General features: G+C 43.1%; 1 protein-coding gene across 1 annotated transcript; it reads right to left on the bottom strand.

Annotated features, from left to right (window-relative positions):
• On the bottom strand, positions 1-13,137 carry LOC138652059 (nicotinamide N-methyltransferase-like). The gene is made up of 3 exons (XM_069742783.1): positions 12,905-13,137; positions 7,787-7,994; positions 1-566 (listed from the first exon to the last, which is right to left on the bottom strand). The coding sequence occupies exons 1-3, from the start codon at positions 13,050-13,052 to the stop codon at positions 140-142; spliced, it is 783 nt and encodes a 260-aa protein (XP_069598884.1). The 5' UTR covers positions 13,053-13,137; the 3' UTR covers positions 1-139.
• Positions 13,138-20,659: the final 7,522 nt, after the last annotated feature.

Raw genomic sequence — 20,659 nt, forward strand, 5'->3', positions numbered from 1 at the left:
GACTTTGAGAAAAGCTGTTTATTTTCTTTACATGATGAGATCCCCCCCAAAAAACCAACATATACGGATGTATTTAATTATCCTACTTCTGGTGTAATACATTTAGGTAAATTCATTTTTCCACAAAGTGATGAATTTCTTATATTTTTTGAGCATGAACAAAATAAAAGCCCTCAAAATCAGAGTTATCAAATTCAGCATCTTCTGGCTTCCCGAAAGACACCAGCTGTACGATCTTGTAGCCGCTTTCACTGATGACTTTTTTCAGAAAAGTCTCATTAACGGGCAGAGAAAAAACTTTATTGGAACCAACTTCATAGTAATTGGCCCCAATGTCTCCGGCCATTAGCAAGTGCCCCTTTGGTTTAAGAAGATTAGAAAGGTTCTTCAGGGCCGTCCCATAGGAATCGTAGTTCCGGCAGGCGGCCTCCAGGCAAACGGTTGTAACCAGGCAATCGGCTTTGGGCGCTTCATGAGGGGCCAATGGGTTGCTCTTACTGACATCGCACATCAAAACTTTTTTTATCCTTCCTTTCAGCCTCTCCTCCTTCGCTTTCTGGTCCATGCTACAGAGGAAAATGAAAACATCATATAATAAATAAATCTTGGAAACAAAATGATGCATTTCACATTTCATTTCCCCAAATAGCGGACCTTGGATTACACAACATGATATTTGTCGTTTACAATGAAACCCCATAATTTACCTCCAGCACAACACACTGTGATACTGCAATTCTATAGCTTGCTGCAATGAAAGGGACTTTTTAACCTACAAAAATGATCCCATAAGTGATAACTGTTAGATCACTGTCGGACGGCCATCACCATTTCTCGCATTTCTTTTTCATGGCAGTCACTATAATTGCCGCCCCATTCAACTCTTGCCGGCTTTGGCCTTATGATCAAGAGAAAAAGGGGATAAAAGTTCTGGTGATCGGTGGGTGTTCTTGCCATAGGGAGTCATTTTTGCAAACTGAAATACCTGAATGTAGATAATTTTGACTTGAAGACACAAAACTGCATTTTTTATTGATATATATATATATATATATATATATATATATATATATATATCTACTATATACGGTAATTGTCTAAGGGTCACTTCCATCTTTCTGTCTGTCTGTCTTTCTGTCACAGATATTCATTGGTGGCGGCCTCTGTCTGTCATGGAATCCAAGTCGTTGATTGGTCGTGGCAAAACGCCCACGACCATTGCCACGACCAATCAGCGACGCCCGCAATATGGCCGCTCTTTCCTCCCCGCAGTCAGTCAGTGCCCGCTCCATACTCCCCTCCAGTCAGCCCTCACACAGGGTTAATGCCAGCGTTACCGGACCGCGGTGTAACGCACTCCGGTTACGCAGCTATTAACCCTGTGTGACCAACTTTTTACTATTGATGATGTGTATGCAGCATCAATAGTAAAACGATCTAACGTTAAAAATAATAATAAAAAAATTAAACATTATACTCACCCTCTGCCTTTGCGTCCTGTCCTCGGCAGTGCAAGTGGCAGGTTCCGCTTCCAAAGATGCTATGGGAGAAGGACCTTCCATGGCGTCATGGTCATGTGACCGCGATGTCATCACAGGTCCTGCGCTCATACCAACCCTGGGACCGGAAGCTGCCGCGTGCACCGCACACAAGCGCCGGAACTACAACGGGCTCTTCGGATGGTGAGTATATGTTTTTTTTATTTTTTAACCTGTTACATACGTGGCTGGGCAATATATTACGTGTCTGTGCTGTATACTACGTCGCTGGGCAATATACTACGTGGCTGAGCAATATACTACGTGGCTGGGCAATATACTACGTGACTGGGCAATATACTACGTGACTGGGCAATATACTACATGACTGGGCAATATACTACATGACTGGGCAATATACTACGTGGCTGAGCAATATACTACGTGGCTGAGCAATATACTACGTGGCTGGGCAATATACTACGTGGGCTGTGCAATATACTATGTGGCTGGGCAATATACTACGTGGCTGAGCAATATACTACGTGGCTGAGCAATATACTACATGGCTGGGCAATATACTACGTGGCTGAGCAATATACTACGTGGCTGAGTAATATACTACGTGGCTGAGCAATATACTACGTGGCTGGGCAATATACTACGTGGCTGGGCAATATACTACGTGGCTGAGCAATATACTACGTGGCTGAGCAATATACTACGTGACTGGGCAATATACTACATGACTGGGCAATATACTACGTGGCTGAGCAATATACTACGTGGCTGGGCAATATACTACGTGGCTGGGCAATATACTACGTGGCTGAGCAATATACTACGTGGCTGAGCAATATACTACGTGGCTGGGCAATATACTACGTGGCTGAGCAATATACTACGTGGCTGAGCAATATACTACGTGGCTGGGCAATATACTACGTGGCTGGGCAATATACTACGTGGCTGAGCAATATACTACGTGGCTGGGCAATATACTACGTGACTGGGCAATATACTACATGACTGGGCAATATACTACGTGACTGGGCAATATACTACGTCGCTGGGCAATATACTACGTCGCTGGGCAATATACTACGTGACTGGGCAATATACTATATGGCTCTGTGCTGTATACTACGTCACTGGGCAATATACTACATCACTGGGCAATATACTACGTCACTGGGCAATATACTACGTCACTGGGCAATATACTACGTGACTGGGCAATATACTACGTCGCTGGGCAATATACTACGTCGCTGGGCAATATACTACGTGACTGGGCAATATACTATGTGGCTCTGTGCTGTATACTACGTCACTGGGCAATATACTACATCACTGGGCAATATACTACGTCACTGGGCAATATACTACGTCACTGGGCAATATACTACGTCACTGGGCAATATACTACGTCACTGGGCAATATACTACGTCACTGGGCAATATACTACGTGACTGGGCAATATACTACGTGACTGGGCAATATACTACGTAGCTGGGCAATATACTACGTCACTGGGCAATATACTACGTGACTGGGCAATATACTACGTCGCTGGGCAATATACTACGTCTCTGGGCAATATACTACGTGCCTGGGCAATATACTATGTGGCTCTGTGCTGTATACTACGTCACTGGGCAATATACTACATCACTGGGCAATATACTACGTCACTGGGCAATATACTACGTCACTGGGCAATATACTACGTCACTGGGCAATATACTACATGACTGGGCAATATACTACGTCGCTGGGCAATATACTACGTGACTGGGCAATATACTACGTCGCTGGGCAATATACTATGTGACTGGGCAATATACTACATCGCTGGGCAATATACTACATGACTGGGCAATATGGTACGTGGGCTGTGCAATATACTACGTGACTGGGCAATATAGTGCGTGGCTGGGCAATATACTACGTGGCTGGGCAATATACTACGTGGCTAGGCAATATAATATGTGACTGGGCAATATAGTACGTGGCTGGCCAATATAGTACGTGACTAGGCAATATTCTACGTGGCTGGGCAATATACTACGTGGCTGGGCAATATACTACATGGACATACATATTCTAGAATACCCGATACGTTAGAATCAGGCCACCATCTAGTATATATATATATATATATATATATATATATATCTGGGGTAATTTATTTTTTATTATAATTTTTCATTACAAAAAATGTATTAGGTAATTTTTACTTATTTCTTAAAGTGGATTGTGCAAAAAGTATAATTCTACCATTGCTTCTTGGTTGTTGTTTTTTCAATAACTATGTGATAATTCTGTTGATGATGCATATATACTGTATATATATATATATGTATCTGTCTATCTCAAATCTATCGATAGGTAGATACATATATGAATCTTTGCGATACTATGGATATTGAAGTGGGACTTCACAGTGGTTGAACTTATTTATTATTTTTTTATTGTCTCTCTTATATAGCACCATTAATTTCACCGCTCTTTACAGACATCATGATCATTGCCCCATGGGGCTCATAATCTACATTCCCTATCAGTATGTCTTTGGAGTGTGGAAGTTAACCGGAGTGCCCGGAGGAAAACCACACAAACACGGGGAGAACATACAAACTCCTTGCAGATGTTGTCCTTGCCTTGGTTGAGACCATAGGAAACATACCGTAAGCGCCATTTTGTCCTTCTACTCTGTTAGCTAAACAGTCCGTACTTCCTAGAAAACCAGCGGAGAGGTTCTTCCAGCTTCTGCCGATCCTTTGAACTCACAGAGCATGGCATAGATAAATGATGGGCACTTCTCTGCGTGGAGCAGATGCCTGAGAAGTCCTTGGTAAGATATTGAAAAGCACTGCCCTAGTGATGTGTTATTGAGACTGCATTTTCAAGCTATTGAGTTGTTGGTAAAACTAAGTTAGTGAAGTTTTTCATGTTTTTCACAATTTGAGTCACTTCACTCGTACGTTGGTTCCTATCAATACCACGACCTGTAAGTGATGCAATGAAGCAAATAAAGTTGCTGGACATTGGGTTTGTAAAACTGCAGTTTAGTCCAACAGTAATTCCCCTTAGTTGGCCCATACAACCCCAGTCTGACATTTCCTCCAACCACAAAGTCCTGGGCAGGATTTATCGCACAATCACTGCAGAGGTCAGGTCTGGTGTAAAGGTACCTTCACACATAACGATATCGTTAACGATATCGTTGCTTTTGGTGACGTTGCAACAATATCGTTAATGAAATCGTTATGTGTGACAGCGACCAACGATCAGGCCCCTGCTGTGCCATCGTTGGTCGCTGAACAAAGTCCAGAACTTTATTTCGTCGCTGGATCTCCCGTGGACATCGCTGGATCGGCGTGTGTGACACCGATCCAGCGATGTCTTCACTGGTAACAAGGGTAAACATCGGGTAACTAAGCGCAGGGCCGCGCTTAGTAACCCGATGTTTACCCTGGTTACCATCCTAAACAGGAAAAAAAACAAACAGTACATACTTACCTACAGCTGTCTGTCCCCGGCGCTGTGCTCTGCACTCCTCCTGTACTGGCTGTGAGTGTCGGTCAGCCGGAAAGCAGAGCGGTGACGTCACCGCTCTGCTTTCCGGCCGCTGTGCTCACAGCCAGTACAGGAGGAGTGCAGAGAAGCAGAGCGCCGGGGACAGACAGCGGTAGGTATGTACTGTTTGTTTTTTTTACTTTTAGGATGGTAACCAGGGTAAACATCGGGTTACTAAGCGCGGCCCTGCGCTTAGTTACCCGATGTTTACCCTGGTTACCGGCATCGTTGGTCGCTGGAGAGCTGTCTGTGTGACAGCTCTCCAGTGACCAAACAGCGACGCTGCAGCGATCCGGATCGTTGTCGGTATCGCTGCAGCGTCGCTAAATGTGAAGGGGCCTTAACATGAAGGTGATTGCTCTTATCAACTCCGAGGCATCTGCATATCTTGTTCATAGAGCCAAAGGCTTCACAACAAGCTGGAAACTTTTCCCTACAATGTCCTCACCAAAGTCTTTCTCATGTCTCCCACTATACCATCCCCATAAGGATCTCCAGGCCATAAATCATGGCTATCTTCTACCAACCCTCTTTGTTTTCACATCTTTTGTCCCGAGCTGCTATACTGTCCATCAGTGACCAGAAGTAAACACATTAAGGTGGTTTCAACAGTTTTCTGCCTTAAAACATTTTAGCAAGTTTTCAGGCCAGTCCCAGTCAGTTCCACCAAAATGGGAGGCACGTGAGCAGAACAGGGTGAGGCTATGCCCACCTGTCTAATGGATGAAAAATAAGGTGGGGTAAATTTCTCCAGAAATGTATTTATATCCAGCTGCTGAAGTGGGAGAGCCGAGTGTCAGACCCCATCGATCTGATATTGATAACCTATCTCAAGAATAAGTCATCAGTAACTTCTGACCAGGTGACCTCTTTAAAGAAGCACTCCTCCTCCTCCTCCTCCCATGAAAATGTTTATCCTCTTAATATATTGCAGCCATCATATTATATAGTGTACTTACAATTGCTCATTTTGCCTTTCTACCTAGTTAATTCTTCTCCTTTCCATTAAGTCTCTGACATCACATGATAAAAAAACAGACTAGCTAAATCCTTCTAAGCTCTAGGAGGAAACAGGAGGTCAATTTTCCCAGTATGAGCCATGAATCACTGAAAAAGTCTATGGTGGGGGAGAAGGTTGTAGCTTGGTCAGGATTTGAAGAGGGAAATGATAAATGCAGGGACAATAGACTTCCTGTTTCTACATAGAGCAGAGAAAAGAGAAGAATTAGCTGGGTAGAAAGGCAAAATGAGCAATTGCAAGTACACATTGCTATATAATATGATGACTTATATACACAAACAATCGCTCAACGTATTGCAAGATATTACCCTCCCAAACGAAGGGCAGATGTACCACTAAACTAGATAGCCTTCACAATGAGTGTGATCTAAGAAATAATTGGATCTCTACTATGGTACTAAGGTAAAACTATCAATTTTATTAAACATAGTAAGTAAAAAACATATAAAAATATGAGTTACTACATGTAAGGAAGGTGCAAATCCTCAAAAGAGGGACTATGTTGTCATAGGTAAACACATAAGAATAGGCTAGACATTTGTAAACAATTGACCACCTAGACCATAATAAGAAAAGCCCGACGTCCGTTTCGCGTTAGCTTCTTCTGGAGACGCCTCCAGAAGAAGCTAACGCGAAACGCGCGTCGGGGCAGAGGGACGCCGAGACACTCACACTAGGCTGACAGCAAGGTAATATACCGCATTGTTATACCATTCCATATATAGCGAGCATGTTGGGAGTCTTTTTTTATGGTAATAGCATGGCTATATGTTTCTCTCATTAAGGGGTATTGATATTCTTATATGCCACACTATATGGCTACCTGAGAGTCAAAACATTATCTGTACTTGTTGTACTTCCACGCATGCAGGCTTTTCTTATTATGGTCTAGCTGGTCACATGTTTACAAATGTCTAGCCTATTCTTATGTGTTTACCTATGGCAACATAGTCCCTCTTTTGAGGATTTGCACCTTCCTTACATGTAGTAACTCATATTTTTATATGTTGTTTACTTACTATGTTTAATAAAATTGATAGTTTTACCATAGTGCCATAGTGGAGGTCCAATTATTTCTTAGATCACACTCATTGTGAAGGATAATATGATGACTGCAATATATTAAGAGGATAAAAGCTTTGCTGCGAGAAGGAGGAGGAGGAGGAAGAGTGCTATTTTAAAGTGAAGGCAGTAGATGCTACGTAATGAGGGTCACACATGCTAGTGTGTATATACAGGTATACACACAGAGTCTGTCCGAGGAGAAAATCGCTGCATGCCTGAGTTTGATCTGAAATATTCAAGTCAATGAGTGCGTTGAAACCATCGGACTGCACTCGGATGACATCTTAAGTGCAGGCCAATTTCTGCGGACTGACACAATGGAGAAGATGGAAAATGTATTTTCTCCATCTTCTCATCTGAGAGAATCAGATCATACTATGATGATGCTCTGGTCACAATGTAATTTGCATAATTGTCCCGATTCTCTTGGATGAGAGAAGATATGGCCGTCCGTATCTGCCATAAAAAGCATAAATTTAGTAAACGTCTTCCAATAGCGCAAGCAATGACAATGTATTATTGCTGCTCCTGAATTATCCACTACAGCCCAATCAGTGTTTCCCACGCCTACGACCTCCTTATACCGACACTAATGGCGTGTTTGTTGTGGTCCTTCTCGGCCGGTTCCTTCATACCAACCTGCTCCCTTCTATTTCACAGACATGTTTCACTACAGAGGACCAGTCAAACGCGTCAGGTTGGTTATTCAGCCATTTCTGCAGCTCCAGCCGTTCTCGGTTAGTATGCCACGTAACTGTAATATCATCAAAGTGTTCGCAGGCGGAGAGAAGCTGGTAGATGGAAGGAGCGGTGCCGATGTCGATAAGGGTGGATCCTCTCACGGCACCTGGTGGACAGAGCGAATGTTATATGTAGCGGGACGTAGAGACAGGTCTGCAAACTGCATCTCTCCTCCGATCCGGAGGACCCAGTATGGTCATCTGTCACATCAAAGGCTAATGGTGCAGTGGTCACTGTGATGGAGCTGCGGAAACATGTGAATGTGGTCTTCTCCGTCCCACTGCAGCCCGGGGGAGAGAAGGATGTTACACAACAAGCATTTGTAGTACGCTTTTCCCACAATGGACACAAAGCGCTGGGTGCCCCGCGATAAGAACTCCTGGCTAAAGGGGATTGGCTAGAGGAAACTTATCATTCCAGCCAACGTTGGCCCACCGGTGACTGACTCTGGACTCCGGAGGCCCTCTATACACATACATACATGTATTACAATATCCACATTCAAACATTTGCCATATAATAAACTGGGCACTTTGTTATATGAATGATGAGATGTTGCCTTCGTCTATAGTGAATCAAGTGTATTGTGTCAACTACTGCTTATATAAGGTGTTAACCCCTTCATGACCTTGGGATTTTTCGTTTTTCCGTGTTCGTTTTTCGCTCCCCTCCTTCCCAGAGCCATACCTTTTTTATTTTTCCGTCAATTTGGCCGTGTGAGGGCTTATTTTTTGCGGGACGAGTTGTACTTTTGAACGACATCATTGGTTTTAGCATGTCGTGTACTAGAAAACAGGAAAAAAATTCCAAGTGCGGTGAAATTGCAAAAAAAGTGCAGTCCCACACTTGTTTTTTGTTTGGCTTTTTTGCTAGGTTCAATAAATGCTAAAACTGACCTGCCATTATGATTCTCCAGGTCAGTACGAGTTCATAGACACCTAACATGACTAGGTTATTTTTTATCTAAGTGGTGAAAAAAATTCCAAACTTTGCTAAAAAAAAAAAAAATTGTGCCATTTTCCGATACTCGTAGCGTCTCCATTTTTCATGATCTGGGGTCGGTTGAGGGCTTATGTTTTGCGTGCCGAGATGACGTTTTTAATTATAGCATTTTGGTGCAGATACGTTCTTTTGATCGCCCGTTATTGCATTTTAATGCAATGTCGCGGCGACTAAAAAAACGTAATTCTGGCATTTCGAATTTTTTTCTCGCTACGCCGTTTAGCGATCAGGTTAATGCTTTTTTTTAAATGATAGATCGGGCGATTCTGAACGCGGCGATACCAAATATGTGTAGATTTGATTTTTTTTTTTATTGATTTATTTTGATTGGGGCGAAAGGGGGGTGATTTAAACTTTTATATTTTTTTTTCACATTTTTTTTAACTTTTGCCATGCTTCAATAGCCTCCATTGGAGGCTAGAAGCAGGCACAGCACGATCGGCTCTGCTACATAGCAGCGATCTGCTGTTCACTGCTATGTAGCAGAAAATCAGGTGTGCTGTGAGCGCCGACCACAGGGTGGCGCTCACAGCTACCGGCGATCAGTAACCATAGAGGTCTCAAGGACCTCTATGGTTACAAGGTACAAGCATCGCCGACCTCCAATCATGTGACGGGGATCGGCGATGCCGTCATTTCCGGCCTCCCGGCCGGATGCGGTGGCTAAATGCCGCTGTCTGCGATTGACAGCGGCATTTAACTAGTTAATAGGTGCGGGCACATCGCGATTCTGCCCGCGCCTATTACGGGCACATGTCAGCTGTTCAAAACAGCTGACATGTCCCGGCTTTGATGCGGGCTCACCGCGGAGCCCGCATCAAAGAGGGGCTTCTGACCTCGGACGTAATATCCCGTCCGAGGTCAGAAAGGGGTTGGACCAACTTTTACCCAGAGGCCCACCGGGGAATTTACCTGTTCTCCAGTTGGCCAGTCCAAGCCTGATGCCAGCGATGTCGGTGACAATCTCCTGAGGCTCGTGTGGCATTGTTATGCCCCATGACCCCTGCAGCATACCCGCGGCTGCATATCGGCTGCAGTTCAATAGCAGCGTCTGATTGGCTGCAGGGGTCACATGGCACAACAATTGTGGAGACTGGTGCCGGCATTACTGGAAATGACTCTAGGGTATTTTTATTTTTACCAGGGTGAATAGAGTATTTAAAGGGAAGCTGTAAGCAGGTTTTTGCTATTTAACCTGAGAGCAGCATAATATAGGGCAAGAAAGCCTGATCCCAACGATGTATGACTTAGTTTACTGGGTGCAGCAGTTGGACACAATCAGGGTTATTAGATGTAGAATGCAGCAGAGATGAAAAGCTGCCCATGCCCACACTACAGCTTTTGTGTACACTGTCTATTGACAGTAAGCTGCTTATCAGGGAAGGGGGAGGAGCTCACAGGAGCTGCTGTCCTGGCAGTGAATATCTCCTAGTGATAAAACCTTCATTGTAAGTAAACAACAGCACACATCCGAAAAAGTGATACATCTCTGAATTCAGTGTCTCAGCTGCTACCTCATGCTTTTGAAGAAAGGTAACTCAGATTTTCTGATTTGAACATTGAAGCCTTATTTCTAAGGCTAAGGCCATACATACGCTGAACCTCCACTGAGCGCTGCATTGGGGTTTTGCCGGCGTCCCCCTAAAAGTGGATTGGGATGGATGTTCCAAAGTCGTCATTCACTACTGGGTACTGTGGGTTCTGTCTGGCCACCATGTCAGGAGTGATTTTTCTTTCTCAGATGTGCACACAAACATGTTCTGTCCCATATTTGCATCTTTTTGAAGAACACAAATACAGTCGGGATGGAGGCTAGATGGCGTTCAATGCTACTCTGTGCCTCACAGTATGGTTCCATCGGGGGGGGTTCTATTGGAATCCTGATTTGGGGGGCTCCAGGGTAAATCCCAATGCAATGATCAGCGTCACCTATCAACCCGTCAAATATTTACTCCGTCCTTTTTAAAATTCCTGTTTATACGTGCATCATCACAGGCGTCTTACCTGGTTCTAACCCACGTGGTTGAGATCATAATCTTAGCAAGTGGCGCGAGCTGAAACCAATTTTCTTGTATAATACTGTCCATTGAATGACTTCACACAATTCATGACAGGTGGCAAATTAAGGATTTTTTCCCCGGTATTTTGTAGATTTTGGGACAATTAGTTCAGTAGAAGACTGATGAAGACTGATGAAGATGCCACTCACTTACCTTCAAGATCTACAGTGTTTAAAGGGAATCTGTCATGTCCCGAGTTACTATTAATCTGTGGACATGGGGTTAATCTGCAGGGTAATAGCGTTCTAAACCCATACAGCCACCCTGAAAGCCCGGCTACCGGAGGAAATGAACTGTATCCCTCCAAGCAGCCTGCGGCTTTCAGTCATAGAGGCGGGGCCTCAGTCACAGCTCAGTACATAGCGAGTGGTGGCTGTAACCACTCCCCCGGCACTGACTGACAGCTGGTTCAGCAGTGCAGCAGTACAGAGCCGACTGTCAGCCAGTGTCTGGGGGAAGTTACAGCCAGCGCTCGCTATGTACTGAGCGATACCTTAAGCCGCACTGGGCTGCACCTCTATAACTGAAAGCCCAATACTGCCAAGAGGAATAAAGTTAATTTCATCCCAGTGGCCACACTTTCAGTAGAGCAGCAGCACAAGTTTAACCCCTTCATGCCGCAGACATAACTTTTTTATTTTTCCGTCAATATGGTCATGTGAGGGCTTGTTTTTTGTGGGACGAGTTGTACTATTGAACGACATCATTGTTTTTACCATGTCATGTACTCGGAAACAGGAACAAAATTCCAAGTGCGGTGAAATTGCAAAAAAAAAGTGCAATTCCACAACTGTCTTTTGGATTTTTTGTCTTTTGGAGCTCATAGACACCTAACATTTCTAGGTTGTTTTTAATTTAAATGGTGAAAAAAAATCCAAAGTTTGTTTAAAAAAAAAAAAAAATGTGCATAATTTTCCGATACCCGTAGCGCCTCCACTTTTCGTGATCTGGGGCTGGGTGAGGGCTTATTTTTTGCATCGCAAGCTGTTGTTTTTATTGATACCATTGTGATGTGGATATGATCTTTCGATCGCCTGTTATTGCATTTTAATGCAATGTTGCAGCGACCCAAAAAGACATAATTCTGGTGTTTCGACTTCCTTTTTTTTCACTACGCCGTTTACCAAGTGGATTAATTCTTTTTATAGCTTGATAGACCGGGCGATTCTGAACATGGCGATACAAAATATGTGTATATGTATTTTTTAATTGTTTCATTTTGAATGGAGTGAATTGAATGTTTATATTTTTTAAATTTTTTAAATATTTATTTTTTACTTTTTGCATGCTTCAATAGTCTCCATGGGAGATTAGAAGCTGCAGTTGCCTGATCTCCTCTGCTGCACACAGACGATGATCAGATTGCCTGTGTGTAGCAGAAATGCTCACTTACCATGAGCGCCGACCACCAGGCGGCGCGCATAGCAATGCGGCTATGACAACCATAGAGGTCTCATGGAGACCTCTGGTTGTCATGCCGACCCATTAGTGACCCACGATCATGTGACGGGGTCACCGATGGGCGGGATTAGTGACGCGATCACATTAAATGCCACTGTCAGAGATTGGCAGCGGCATTTAATGGGTTGACAGCTGCGGGTGGATCGCGATTCCACCCGCGGCTCTTAGGGGCACATGTCAGCTGTTCAAAACAGCTGACATGTGCCAGAAAAAGATGTGGGCTCACTGCCGGAGCCCACATCAAAGGGAGGGAGTCCGACATGCACTGTACTAGTACGGCGCATGTCATGAAGGGGGTATACAGCTATAAACCTACGGATTAACCCCAAATCTGCAGGTTAATAGTGTTTTGAGTTGTGACAGGTTCCCTTTAATTGAATTAATTCCAAAATAACCTCCCAGACCTGATTGCTGAACTGGTAAGATTGTTATAATGCGATCACAAGGGGTTACATACTTCGCCGAAAATAAAGTTTCTCGTTAGAATCCATACCTGATTTTAAAGTCTTGTTAAAATTTCCAAGAACAAACTTCAGGAACTCATCACCCAGGCTGCCAGATCCCAGATGGAAATATGTTTCCAGATACAGCCGTGGATCAAACTGCTCTTCATATTCACTTGTATTTGTAAAATCCGACATATTGATCGGGAGCTTTACAACAGGGACAAGCTGCAAACTGAGCAGATCCTGCCTGTGTGCTACGTCCAAAGTACTGGTGGGAAGGCGTAGTCTGGGCAGGAAACCGTGTGGAATGCGGGGGAGCCGGCCAAATCTCTGTAATAGTTTACTACAATATGAGCTGAATGCTCCTAGAGAGGGGGCTTGTGATGCAAGCGGAGCGCTACGTCTGCACTTATGAGGCTGGGGTAGCTATCAGTGCTCTAAAAGGGAATCTGTCGCCAGGTGTTTGCTACCCCGCATAATAAAGAGGCAGAAGCGCTGACTCCGGCGATGTCACCTATGGGGCTGTCTGCTGTAGTTTTCTTTAAATCATTGTTTTATCCACATAAGATTATTACAAGTGGTCTAGTAAACCTGCTGCCATGTAGTCCTCCATATTCATGAGCTCGGTATAACCCTGCCCCACACTGCTGATTGGCCGCTTTCTGCCTATGCAAAGTGTACACGGCCAATCAGTGGTGTGGGCGGGGTTATACAGTGGGCAGAGAACTGGTAGATCTGCAGCAGAGAAAACAGGGATTTTATCATAACTGCAGTAAGCAGGCAAGTAAGTGACACATCACTGGAATCAGGGTCTCTGCCCCAACATCATGCTGCTCTCAGATGGCATTGAAGAAACCTAGTGACAAATTCACTGTTACAGTTATGGATATGAAAAGTTGAAAAGAAAAGTATTTTTTGGTCATTTGAAGAAAGCAAGATTTGCATCAAGAACATTTCTAAAACAATCCACAGTGAGGAGATTGGAACAAAACAAAATCCTCTAAACTGCATGCTCGCAAACGCCAGAAGCCTGACAAACAAGATGGAAGAACTAGAAGCAGAAATATCTACAGGTAACTTTGACATAGTGGGAATAACCGAGACATGGTTAGATGAAAGCTATGACTGGGCAGTTAACTTACAGGGTTACAGTCTGTTTAGAAAGGATTGTAAAAATCGGAGAGGAGGAGGGGTTTGTCTCTATGTAAAGTCTTGTCTAAAGTCCACTTTAAGGGAGGATATTAGCGAAGGGAATGAGGATGTCGAGTCCATATGGGTTGAAATTCATGGAGGGAAAAATGGTAACAAAATTCTCATTGGGGTCTGTTACAAACCCCCAAATATAACAGAAACCATGGAAAGTCTACTTCTAAAGCAGATAGATGAAGCTGCAACCCATAATGAGGTCCTGGTTATGGGGGACTTTAACTACCCGGATATTAAAGGGAACCTGTCACCTGAATTTGGCGGGACTGGTTTTGGGTCATATGGGCGGAGTTTTCGGGTGTTTGATTCACCCTTTCCTTACCTGCTGGCTGTATGCTGGCTGCAATATTGGATTGAAGTTCATTCTCTGTCCTCCGTAGTACACACCTGCGCAAAGTAATCTTACCTTGCGCAGGCGTGTACTATGGAGGACAGAGAATGAACTTCAATCCAATATTTCGGCCAGCATGCAGCCAGCAGGTAAGGAAAGGGTGAATCAAACACCCGAAAACTCCGCCCATATGACCCAAAACTGGTCCCGCCAAATTCAGGTGACAGGTTCTCTTTAACTGGGAAACAGAAACCTGTGAAACCCATAAAGGCAACAGGTTTCTGCTAATAACCAAGAAAAATTATCTTTCACAATTGGTGCAGAATCCAACCAGAGGAGCAGCACTTTTAGACCTAATACTATCTAATAGACCTGACAGAATAACAAATCTGCAGGTGGTCGGGCATTTAGGAAATAGCGACCACAATATTGTACAGTTTCACCTGTCTTTCACTAGGGGGACTTGTCAGGGAGTCACAAAAACATTGAACTTTAGGAAGGCAAAGTTTGACCAGCTTAGAGATGCCCTTAATCTGGTAGACTGGGACAATATCCTCAGAAATAAGAATACAGATAATAAATGGGAAATGTTTAAGAACATCCTAAATAGGCAGTGTAAGCGGTTTATACCTTGTGGGAATAAAAGGACTAGAAATAGGAAAAACCCAATGTGGCTAAACAAAGAAGTAAGACAGGCAATTAACAGTAAAAAGAAAGCATTTGCACTACTAAAGCAGGATGGCACCATTGAAGCTCTAAAAAACTATAGGGAGAAAAATACTTTATCTAAAAAACTAATTAAAGCTGCCAAAAAGGAAACAGAGAAGCACATTGCTAAGGAGAGTAAAACTAATCCCAAACTGTTCTTCATCTATATCAATAGTAAAAGAATAAAAACTGAAAATGTAGGCCCCTTAAAAAATAGTGAGGAAAGAATGGTTGTAGATGACGAGGAAAAAGCTAACATATTAAACACCTTCTTCTCCACGGTATTCACGGTGGAAAATGAAATGCTAGGTGAAATCCCAAGAAACAATGAAAACCCTATATTAAGGGTCACCAATCTAACCCAAGAAGAGGTGCGAAACTGGCTAAATAAGATTAAAATAGATAAATCTCCAGGTCCGGATGGCATACACCCACGAGTACTAAGAGAACTAAGTAATGTAATAGATAAACCATTATTTCTTATTTTTAGTGACTCTATAGCGACAGGGTCTGTTCCGCAGGACTGGCGCATAGCAAATGTGGTGCCAATATTCAAAAAGGGCTCTAAAAGTGAACCTGGAAATTATAGGCCAGTAAGTCTAACCTCTATTGTTGGTAAAATATTTGAAGGGTTTCTGAGGGATGTTATTCTGGATTATCTCAATGAGAATAACTGTTTAACTCCATATCAGCATGGGTTTATGAGAAATCGCTCCTGTCAAACCAATCTAATCAGTTTTTATGAAGAGGTAAGCTATAGACTGGACCACGGTGAGTCATTGGACGTGGTATATCTCGATTTTTCCAAAGCGTTTGATACCGTGCCGCACAAGAGGTTGGTACACAAAATGAGAATGCTTGGTCTGGGGGAAAATGTGTGTAAATGGGTTAGTAACTGGCTTAGTGATAGAAAGCAGAGGGTGGTTATAAATGGTATAGTCTCTAACTGGGTCGCTGTGACCAGTGGGGTACCGCAGGGGTCAGTATTGGGACCTGTTCTCTTCAACATATTCATTAATGATCTGGTAGAAGGTTTACACAGTAAAATATCGATATTTGCAGATGATACAAAACTATGTAAAGCAGTTAATACAAGAGAAGATAGTATTCTGCTACAGATGGATCTGGATAAGTTGGAAACTTGGGCTGAAAGGTGGCAGATGAGGTTTAACAATGATAAATGTAAGGTTATACACATGGGAAGAGGGAATCAATATCACCATTACACACTGAACGGGAAACCACTGGGTAAATCTGACAGGGAGAAGGACTTGGGGATCCTAGTTAATGATAAACTTACCTGGAGCAGCCAGTGCCAGGCAGCAGCTGCCAAGGCAAACAGGATCATGGGGTGCATTAAAAGAGGTCTGGATACACATGATGAGAGCATTATACTGCCTCTGTACAAATCACTAGTTAGACCGCACATGGAGTACTGTGTCCAGTTTTGGGCACCGGTGCTCAGGAAGGATATAATGGAACTAGAGAGAGTACAAAGGAGGGCAACAAAATTAATAAAGGGGATGGGAGAACTACAATACCCAGATAGATTAGCGAAATTAGGATTATTTAGTCTAGAAAAAAGACGACTGAGGGGCGATCTAATAACCATGTATAAGTATATAAGGGGACAATACAAATATCTCGCTGAGGATCTGTTTATACCAAGGAAGGTGACGGGCACAAGGGGGCATTCTTTGCGTCTGGAGGAGAGAAGGTTTTTCCACCAACATAGAAGAGGATTCTTTACTGTTAGGGCAGTGAGAATCTGGAATTGCTTGCCTGAGGAGGTGGTGATGGCGAACTCAGTCGAGGGGTTCAAGAGAGGCCTGGATGTCTTCCTGGAGCAGAACAATATTGTATCATACAATTAGGTTCTGTAGATGGACGTAGATCTGGGGATTTATTATGATGGAATATAGGCTGAACTGGATGGACAAATGTCTTTTTTCGGCCTTACTAACTATGTTACTATGTTACTATATGTATCATACAGTTGTCTATATGTAGACTTGGGGTAAGTTCACACTGGGCGTTTTTTCAGTGTTATTTTTTTTCAGCAGCAAAACTTGATCTCTTGGCAGGAAAGAAGCTCCAGAAAAAGTGTTTTTCCCTATGGCAAAAAAACAAGGTGTGTGCATGAGATTTCTGGAATCTCATAGACTTTGCTGGTACTGTAAAAAACAGCTAAAAATTTGCATTAAAAAAACGCTGCAAAAACGACTAGTGTGAACTGAGCCTTATTTGGTAATTTTTCAAAGTATTTCAGGGAAATGTGGCGTGTGTAATATGTATGTTTCTACATATAATGTAGATATGTGTGTACTATGCATAATTGTGCTTCATGAGTTCATGCATACATAATGTGTATATACAAATTGTGTGCTTTGGTGCATGAGGGTACTCTGTATATACATGGGTAATGTGTTAATGTGTGTATACAGTGGCATGTAAATGTCTGGGCACCCCTGGTCAAAATTACTGAAGTGAACAGTTAAGCAAGTTGACGATGAAATGATCTCTAAAAGACCTAACGTTAAATATGACACATTTCATTTGTATTTTAGGCAAAATATATATTTTTTAATATTTTACATTTTAAAAATTACAAAAAGGAAAATGGGCCGATGCAAAAGTTAAACCTCTTCACACCGCAGCCATTTTTTGTTTTTGCATTCCTATTTTCGCTCCCCTTCTTCCCAGAGCCATAACTTTTTTTATTTTTCCGTCAATATGGCCATGTGAGGGCTTGTTTTTTGCGGGACGAGTTGTACTTTTGAATGATATCATTGACTTTACCATACAGTGTACTGGAAATGTTGGAAAAAAATTCTAATTGCAGTGAAATTGCAAAAAAAGTGCAATTACACAATTGTTTTTTTTTGTTTGTTTTTTTTCACCATGTTCACCAAATGCTAAAACTAACCAACCATTTTGATTCTCCAGGTCATTACGAGTTCATAGACACCAAACACGTCTGGGTTAATTTTTAGTGAAAAAAAAATCCAAATTTTGCTAAAAAAACATTGCACCATTTTCCAAGACCCATAGCGTCTCTATTTTTCATGATCTGAGTGACAGCTATTTTTTTGCGAGCTGACGTTTCTATTGATACCATTTTGGTGTAGATCCGATGTTTTGATCTCCTGTGATTGCATTTTAATGCAATGTTTCTGTGACCAAAAAAACATAATTCTGGCGTTTTCACTTTTTTTCTCATTGCGCTATTTAACGATCGGACTAATTCTTTTTATTGATAGATCGGGTGATTCTGATCGCGGCGATACCAAGTGTGTGCTTTTTTGTTTCATTTTGAATGGGGCGAACGGGGGTGATTTAAACTTTTATATTTTTTTTTATTTTTTTTAGTATTTTTTATTTTTTTACTTTACACTTGATTCAATAGTCTACATGGGAGACTAGAAGATGCTATCATCCGATTGCTTGCGCCACACACCGCGCTCTGTGTAGCAGAAATGCTCACTTGCTATGAGCGCCGACCGCTGGGCAACGATCATTGCTTCCAGCAATGACAACCACAGGGGTCTCCTGCAGACCTTAGGTTGTAATTCCAGTCCATCGGCAACCTGCGGTCATGTGACACAGGTGCTGATGGGCGGGATCAGTGATGCGCTTCGTTCGCGATCGTGTTAAATGCTGCTGTCAAAGATTGACAGTGGCATTTAACAGGTTAACAGCCGTGGGTGGATCACAATTACACCCACGGCTGTTAGGAGCACGTCAGCTGATGAAATCAGCTAACATGTACGGTGTATGTTGTGAAGGGGTTAAAGGGACTCTGTCACCTAAATTTGGAGGGAACAATTTTCAGCCACAGGGGCTGGGTTTTCGGGTGTTTGATTCACCCTTTCCTTACCCGCTGGCTGCATGCTGGCTGCAATATTTGATTGAAGTTCATTCTATGTCCTCCGTAGTACACACCTGCGCAAGGCGTGATGTCACCGCTCTGCTTTCTGGCCGCTGTGCTTACACAGGGCAGAGAAGCAGAGCGCCGAGGGACAGACAGCGGAAGGTAAGTATGTAGTGTTTGTTTTCGTTTTACTTTTACGCTGGTAACCAGGGTAAACATCGGGTTACTAAGCGCGACCCTGCGCTTAGTAACCCGATGTTTATCCTGGTTACCGGCATCGTTGGTCGCTGGAGAGCTGTCTGTGTGACAGCTCTCCAGCGACCAAACAGCGACGCTGCAGCGATCCGGATCGTTGTCGGTATCGCTGCAGCGTCGCTTAGTGTGACGGTACCTTTAAGTGACATTTCTTAATTACATTTCGAACTGAGGAAAGGACAACTTGAAAACGCTTTGCCATCTTCTTATAGCCTTCCCCTGCTTTGTGGGCCTCCGCCATTTTCATTTTCAGAGTGCTAGGCAGCTGCTTAGAAGAACCCATGACTGCTGGTTTTTGGCACAAGGTTAGAGGAGGCTGGGTTTTTATAAAGCTGGGAAATTTGCCTCACCTGGCCTTTCCTAACAATGATAGTGAACAAGCCATAACACTAGCAGGCTAATTAAGGTCTGAAACCTTGGTCAAAGTTTTCTGAGCACACAAATCTCCAATGGGCATTGGACCATTTTCCTTTTTGCAATTCTTAAAATGTAAAAAAAATACAATATATATTTTTTTGCCTAAAACACACAGGCCTTGTGAGTTTGCCCGAAATCTGATTACAATACATTAAAACATCTCCTCCATCTCTTCCCTCAATTACTGCATATAATATAGAGCTGGTGCGGCTTTGAAAGTCACTGCATTGGAAATCAGATGAGCCCGACGTGGACAGTGATGTAAATACAATATGTAATAATCCATCAATCAAGGTGGAAAGAAACAACTGGTGTTCTGTGTATTATGTGTTTGTGATAGATACATTTCTCTTTCCGATTATCCAACATCTGTGGAGGAAGGATCTTGGGCAAAGTAGCACGTGCATAGAAGGAATGTGGACGTCCACAATCTCATGTGCTTCATGGAATGGATTCTGTAGAGTCATGTAAAAACCGGGCCACTAGCCATCCAGAGGGGGCAACATAGTCAATATACATGGGAGCCAAATCATCTTCCACCCTGGGACTGAAAAGTGACTGTAAATTCCACATGTATTGTCATCCTACCTGATGCCCTCCATTTTACTCCCCGTGGCTCCTCCGCTCACATTGGCCACCACAATTCTTGAGAAATGCAGTTGGATGTCTTAACCACACTTCTGCCTGATCCTATCCCACAGAACAGGAAACCAGGATTGAAGGAGTAGAACCAGAATACAAGGGCTCACAGGGTTAGTACGGCAAAACAGAGGAAGAAAAGAAGGTAACTGAGGGCTCACCACGTTTGGTTGTGCTAAAGAGGGCACATCTCCAATGATGGCGTAGAAAAAATGTGGCTGGACATGATCGATGTCGGTGTTCTGGGCCCTCAGCTTGGTGTGCTAAACCGTGCAGGTACACCAAATATGTATTATTAAATAGCTCACACAGGGGAACTACTCGCAGAGTCTCCAACAACGCATGTCAAGGCTCACAGGCCTCTATCATGTAAGA

The sequence above is a fragment of the Ranitomeya imitator genome, chromosome 10, assembly GCF_032444005.1.
Source record: "Ranitomeya imitator isolate aRanImi1 chromosome 10, aRanImi1.pri, whole genome shotgun sequence".
Taxonomy (NCBI): Eukaryota; Metazoa; Chordata; class Amphibia; order Anura; family Dendrobatidae; genus Ranitomeya; species Ranitomeya imitator.

What these genes read in the sequence shown, in the direction of transcription:
- LOC138652059 (XM_069742783.1), bottom strand. Translation starts at nt 13,052, where the DNA reads ATGTCGGATTTTACAAATACAAGTGAATATGAAGAGCAGTTTGATCCA. An exon ending in TAACAAGACTTTAAAATCAG is followed by an intron (nt 7,995 to 12,904) that starts GTATGGATTCTA and finishes TCTGTCCACCAG; the next exon opens with GTGCCGTGAGAGGATCCACC. An exon ending in TGTGAAATAGAAGGGAGCAG is followed by an intron (nt 567 to 7,786) that starts GTTGGTATGAAG and finishes TTTCCTCTGTAG; the next exon opens with CATGGACCAGAAAGCGAAGG.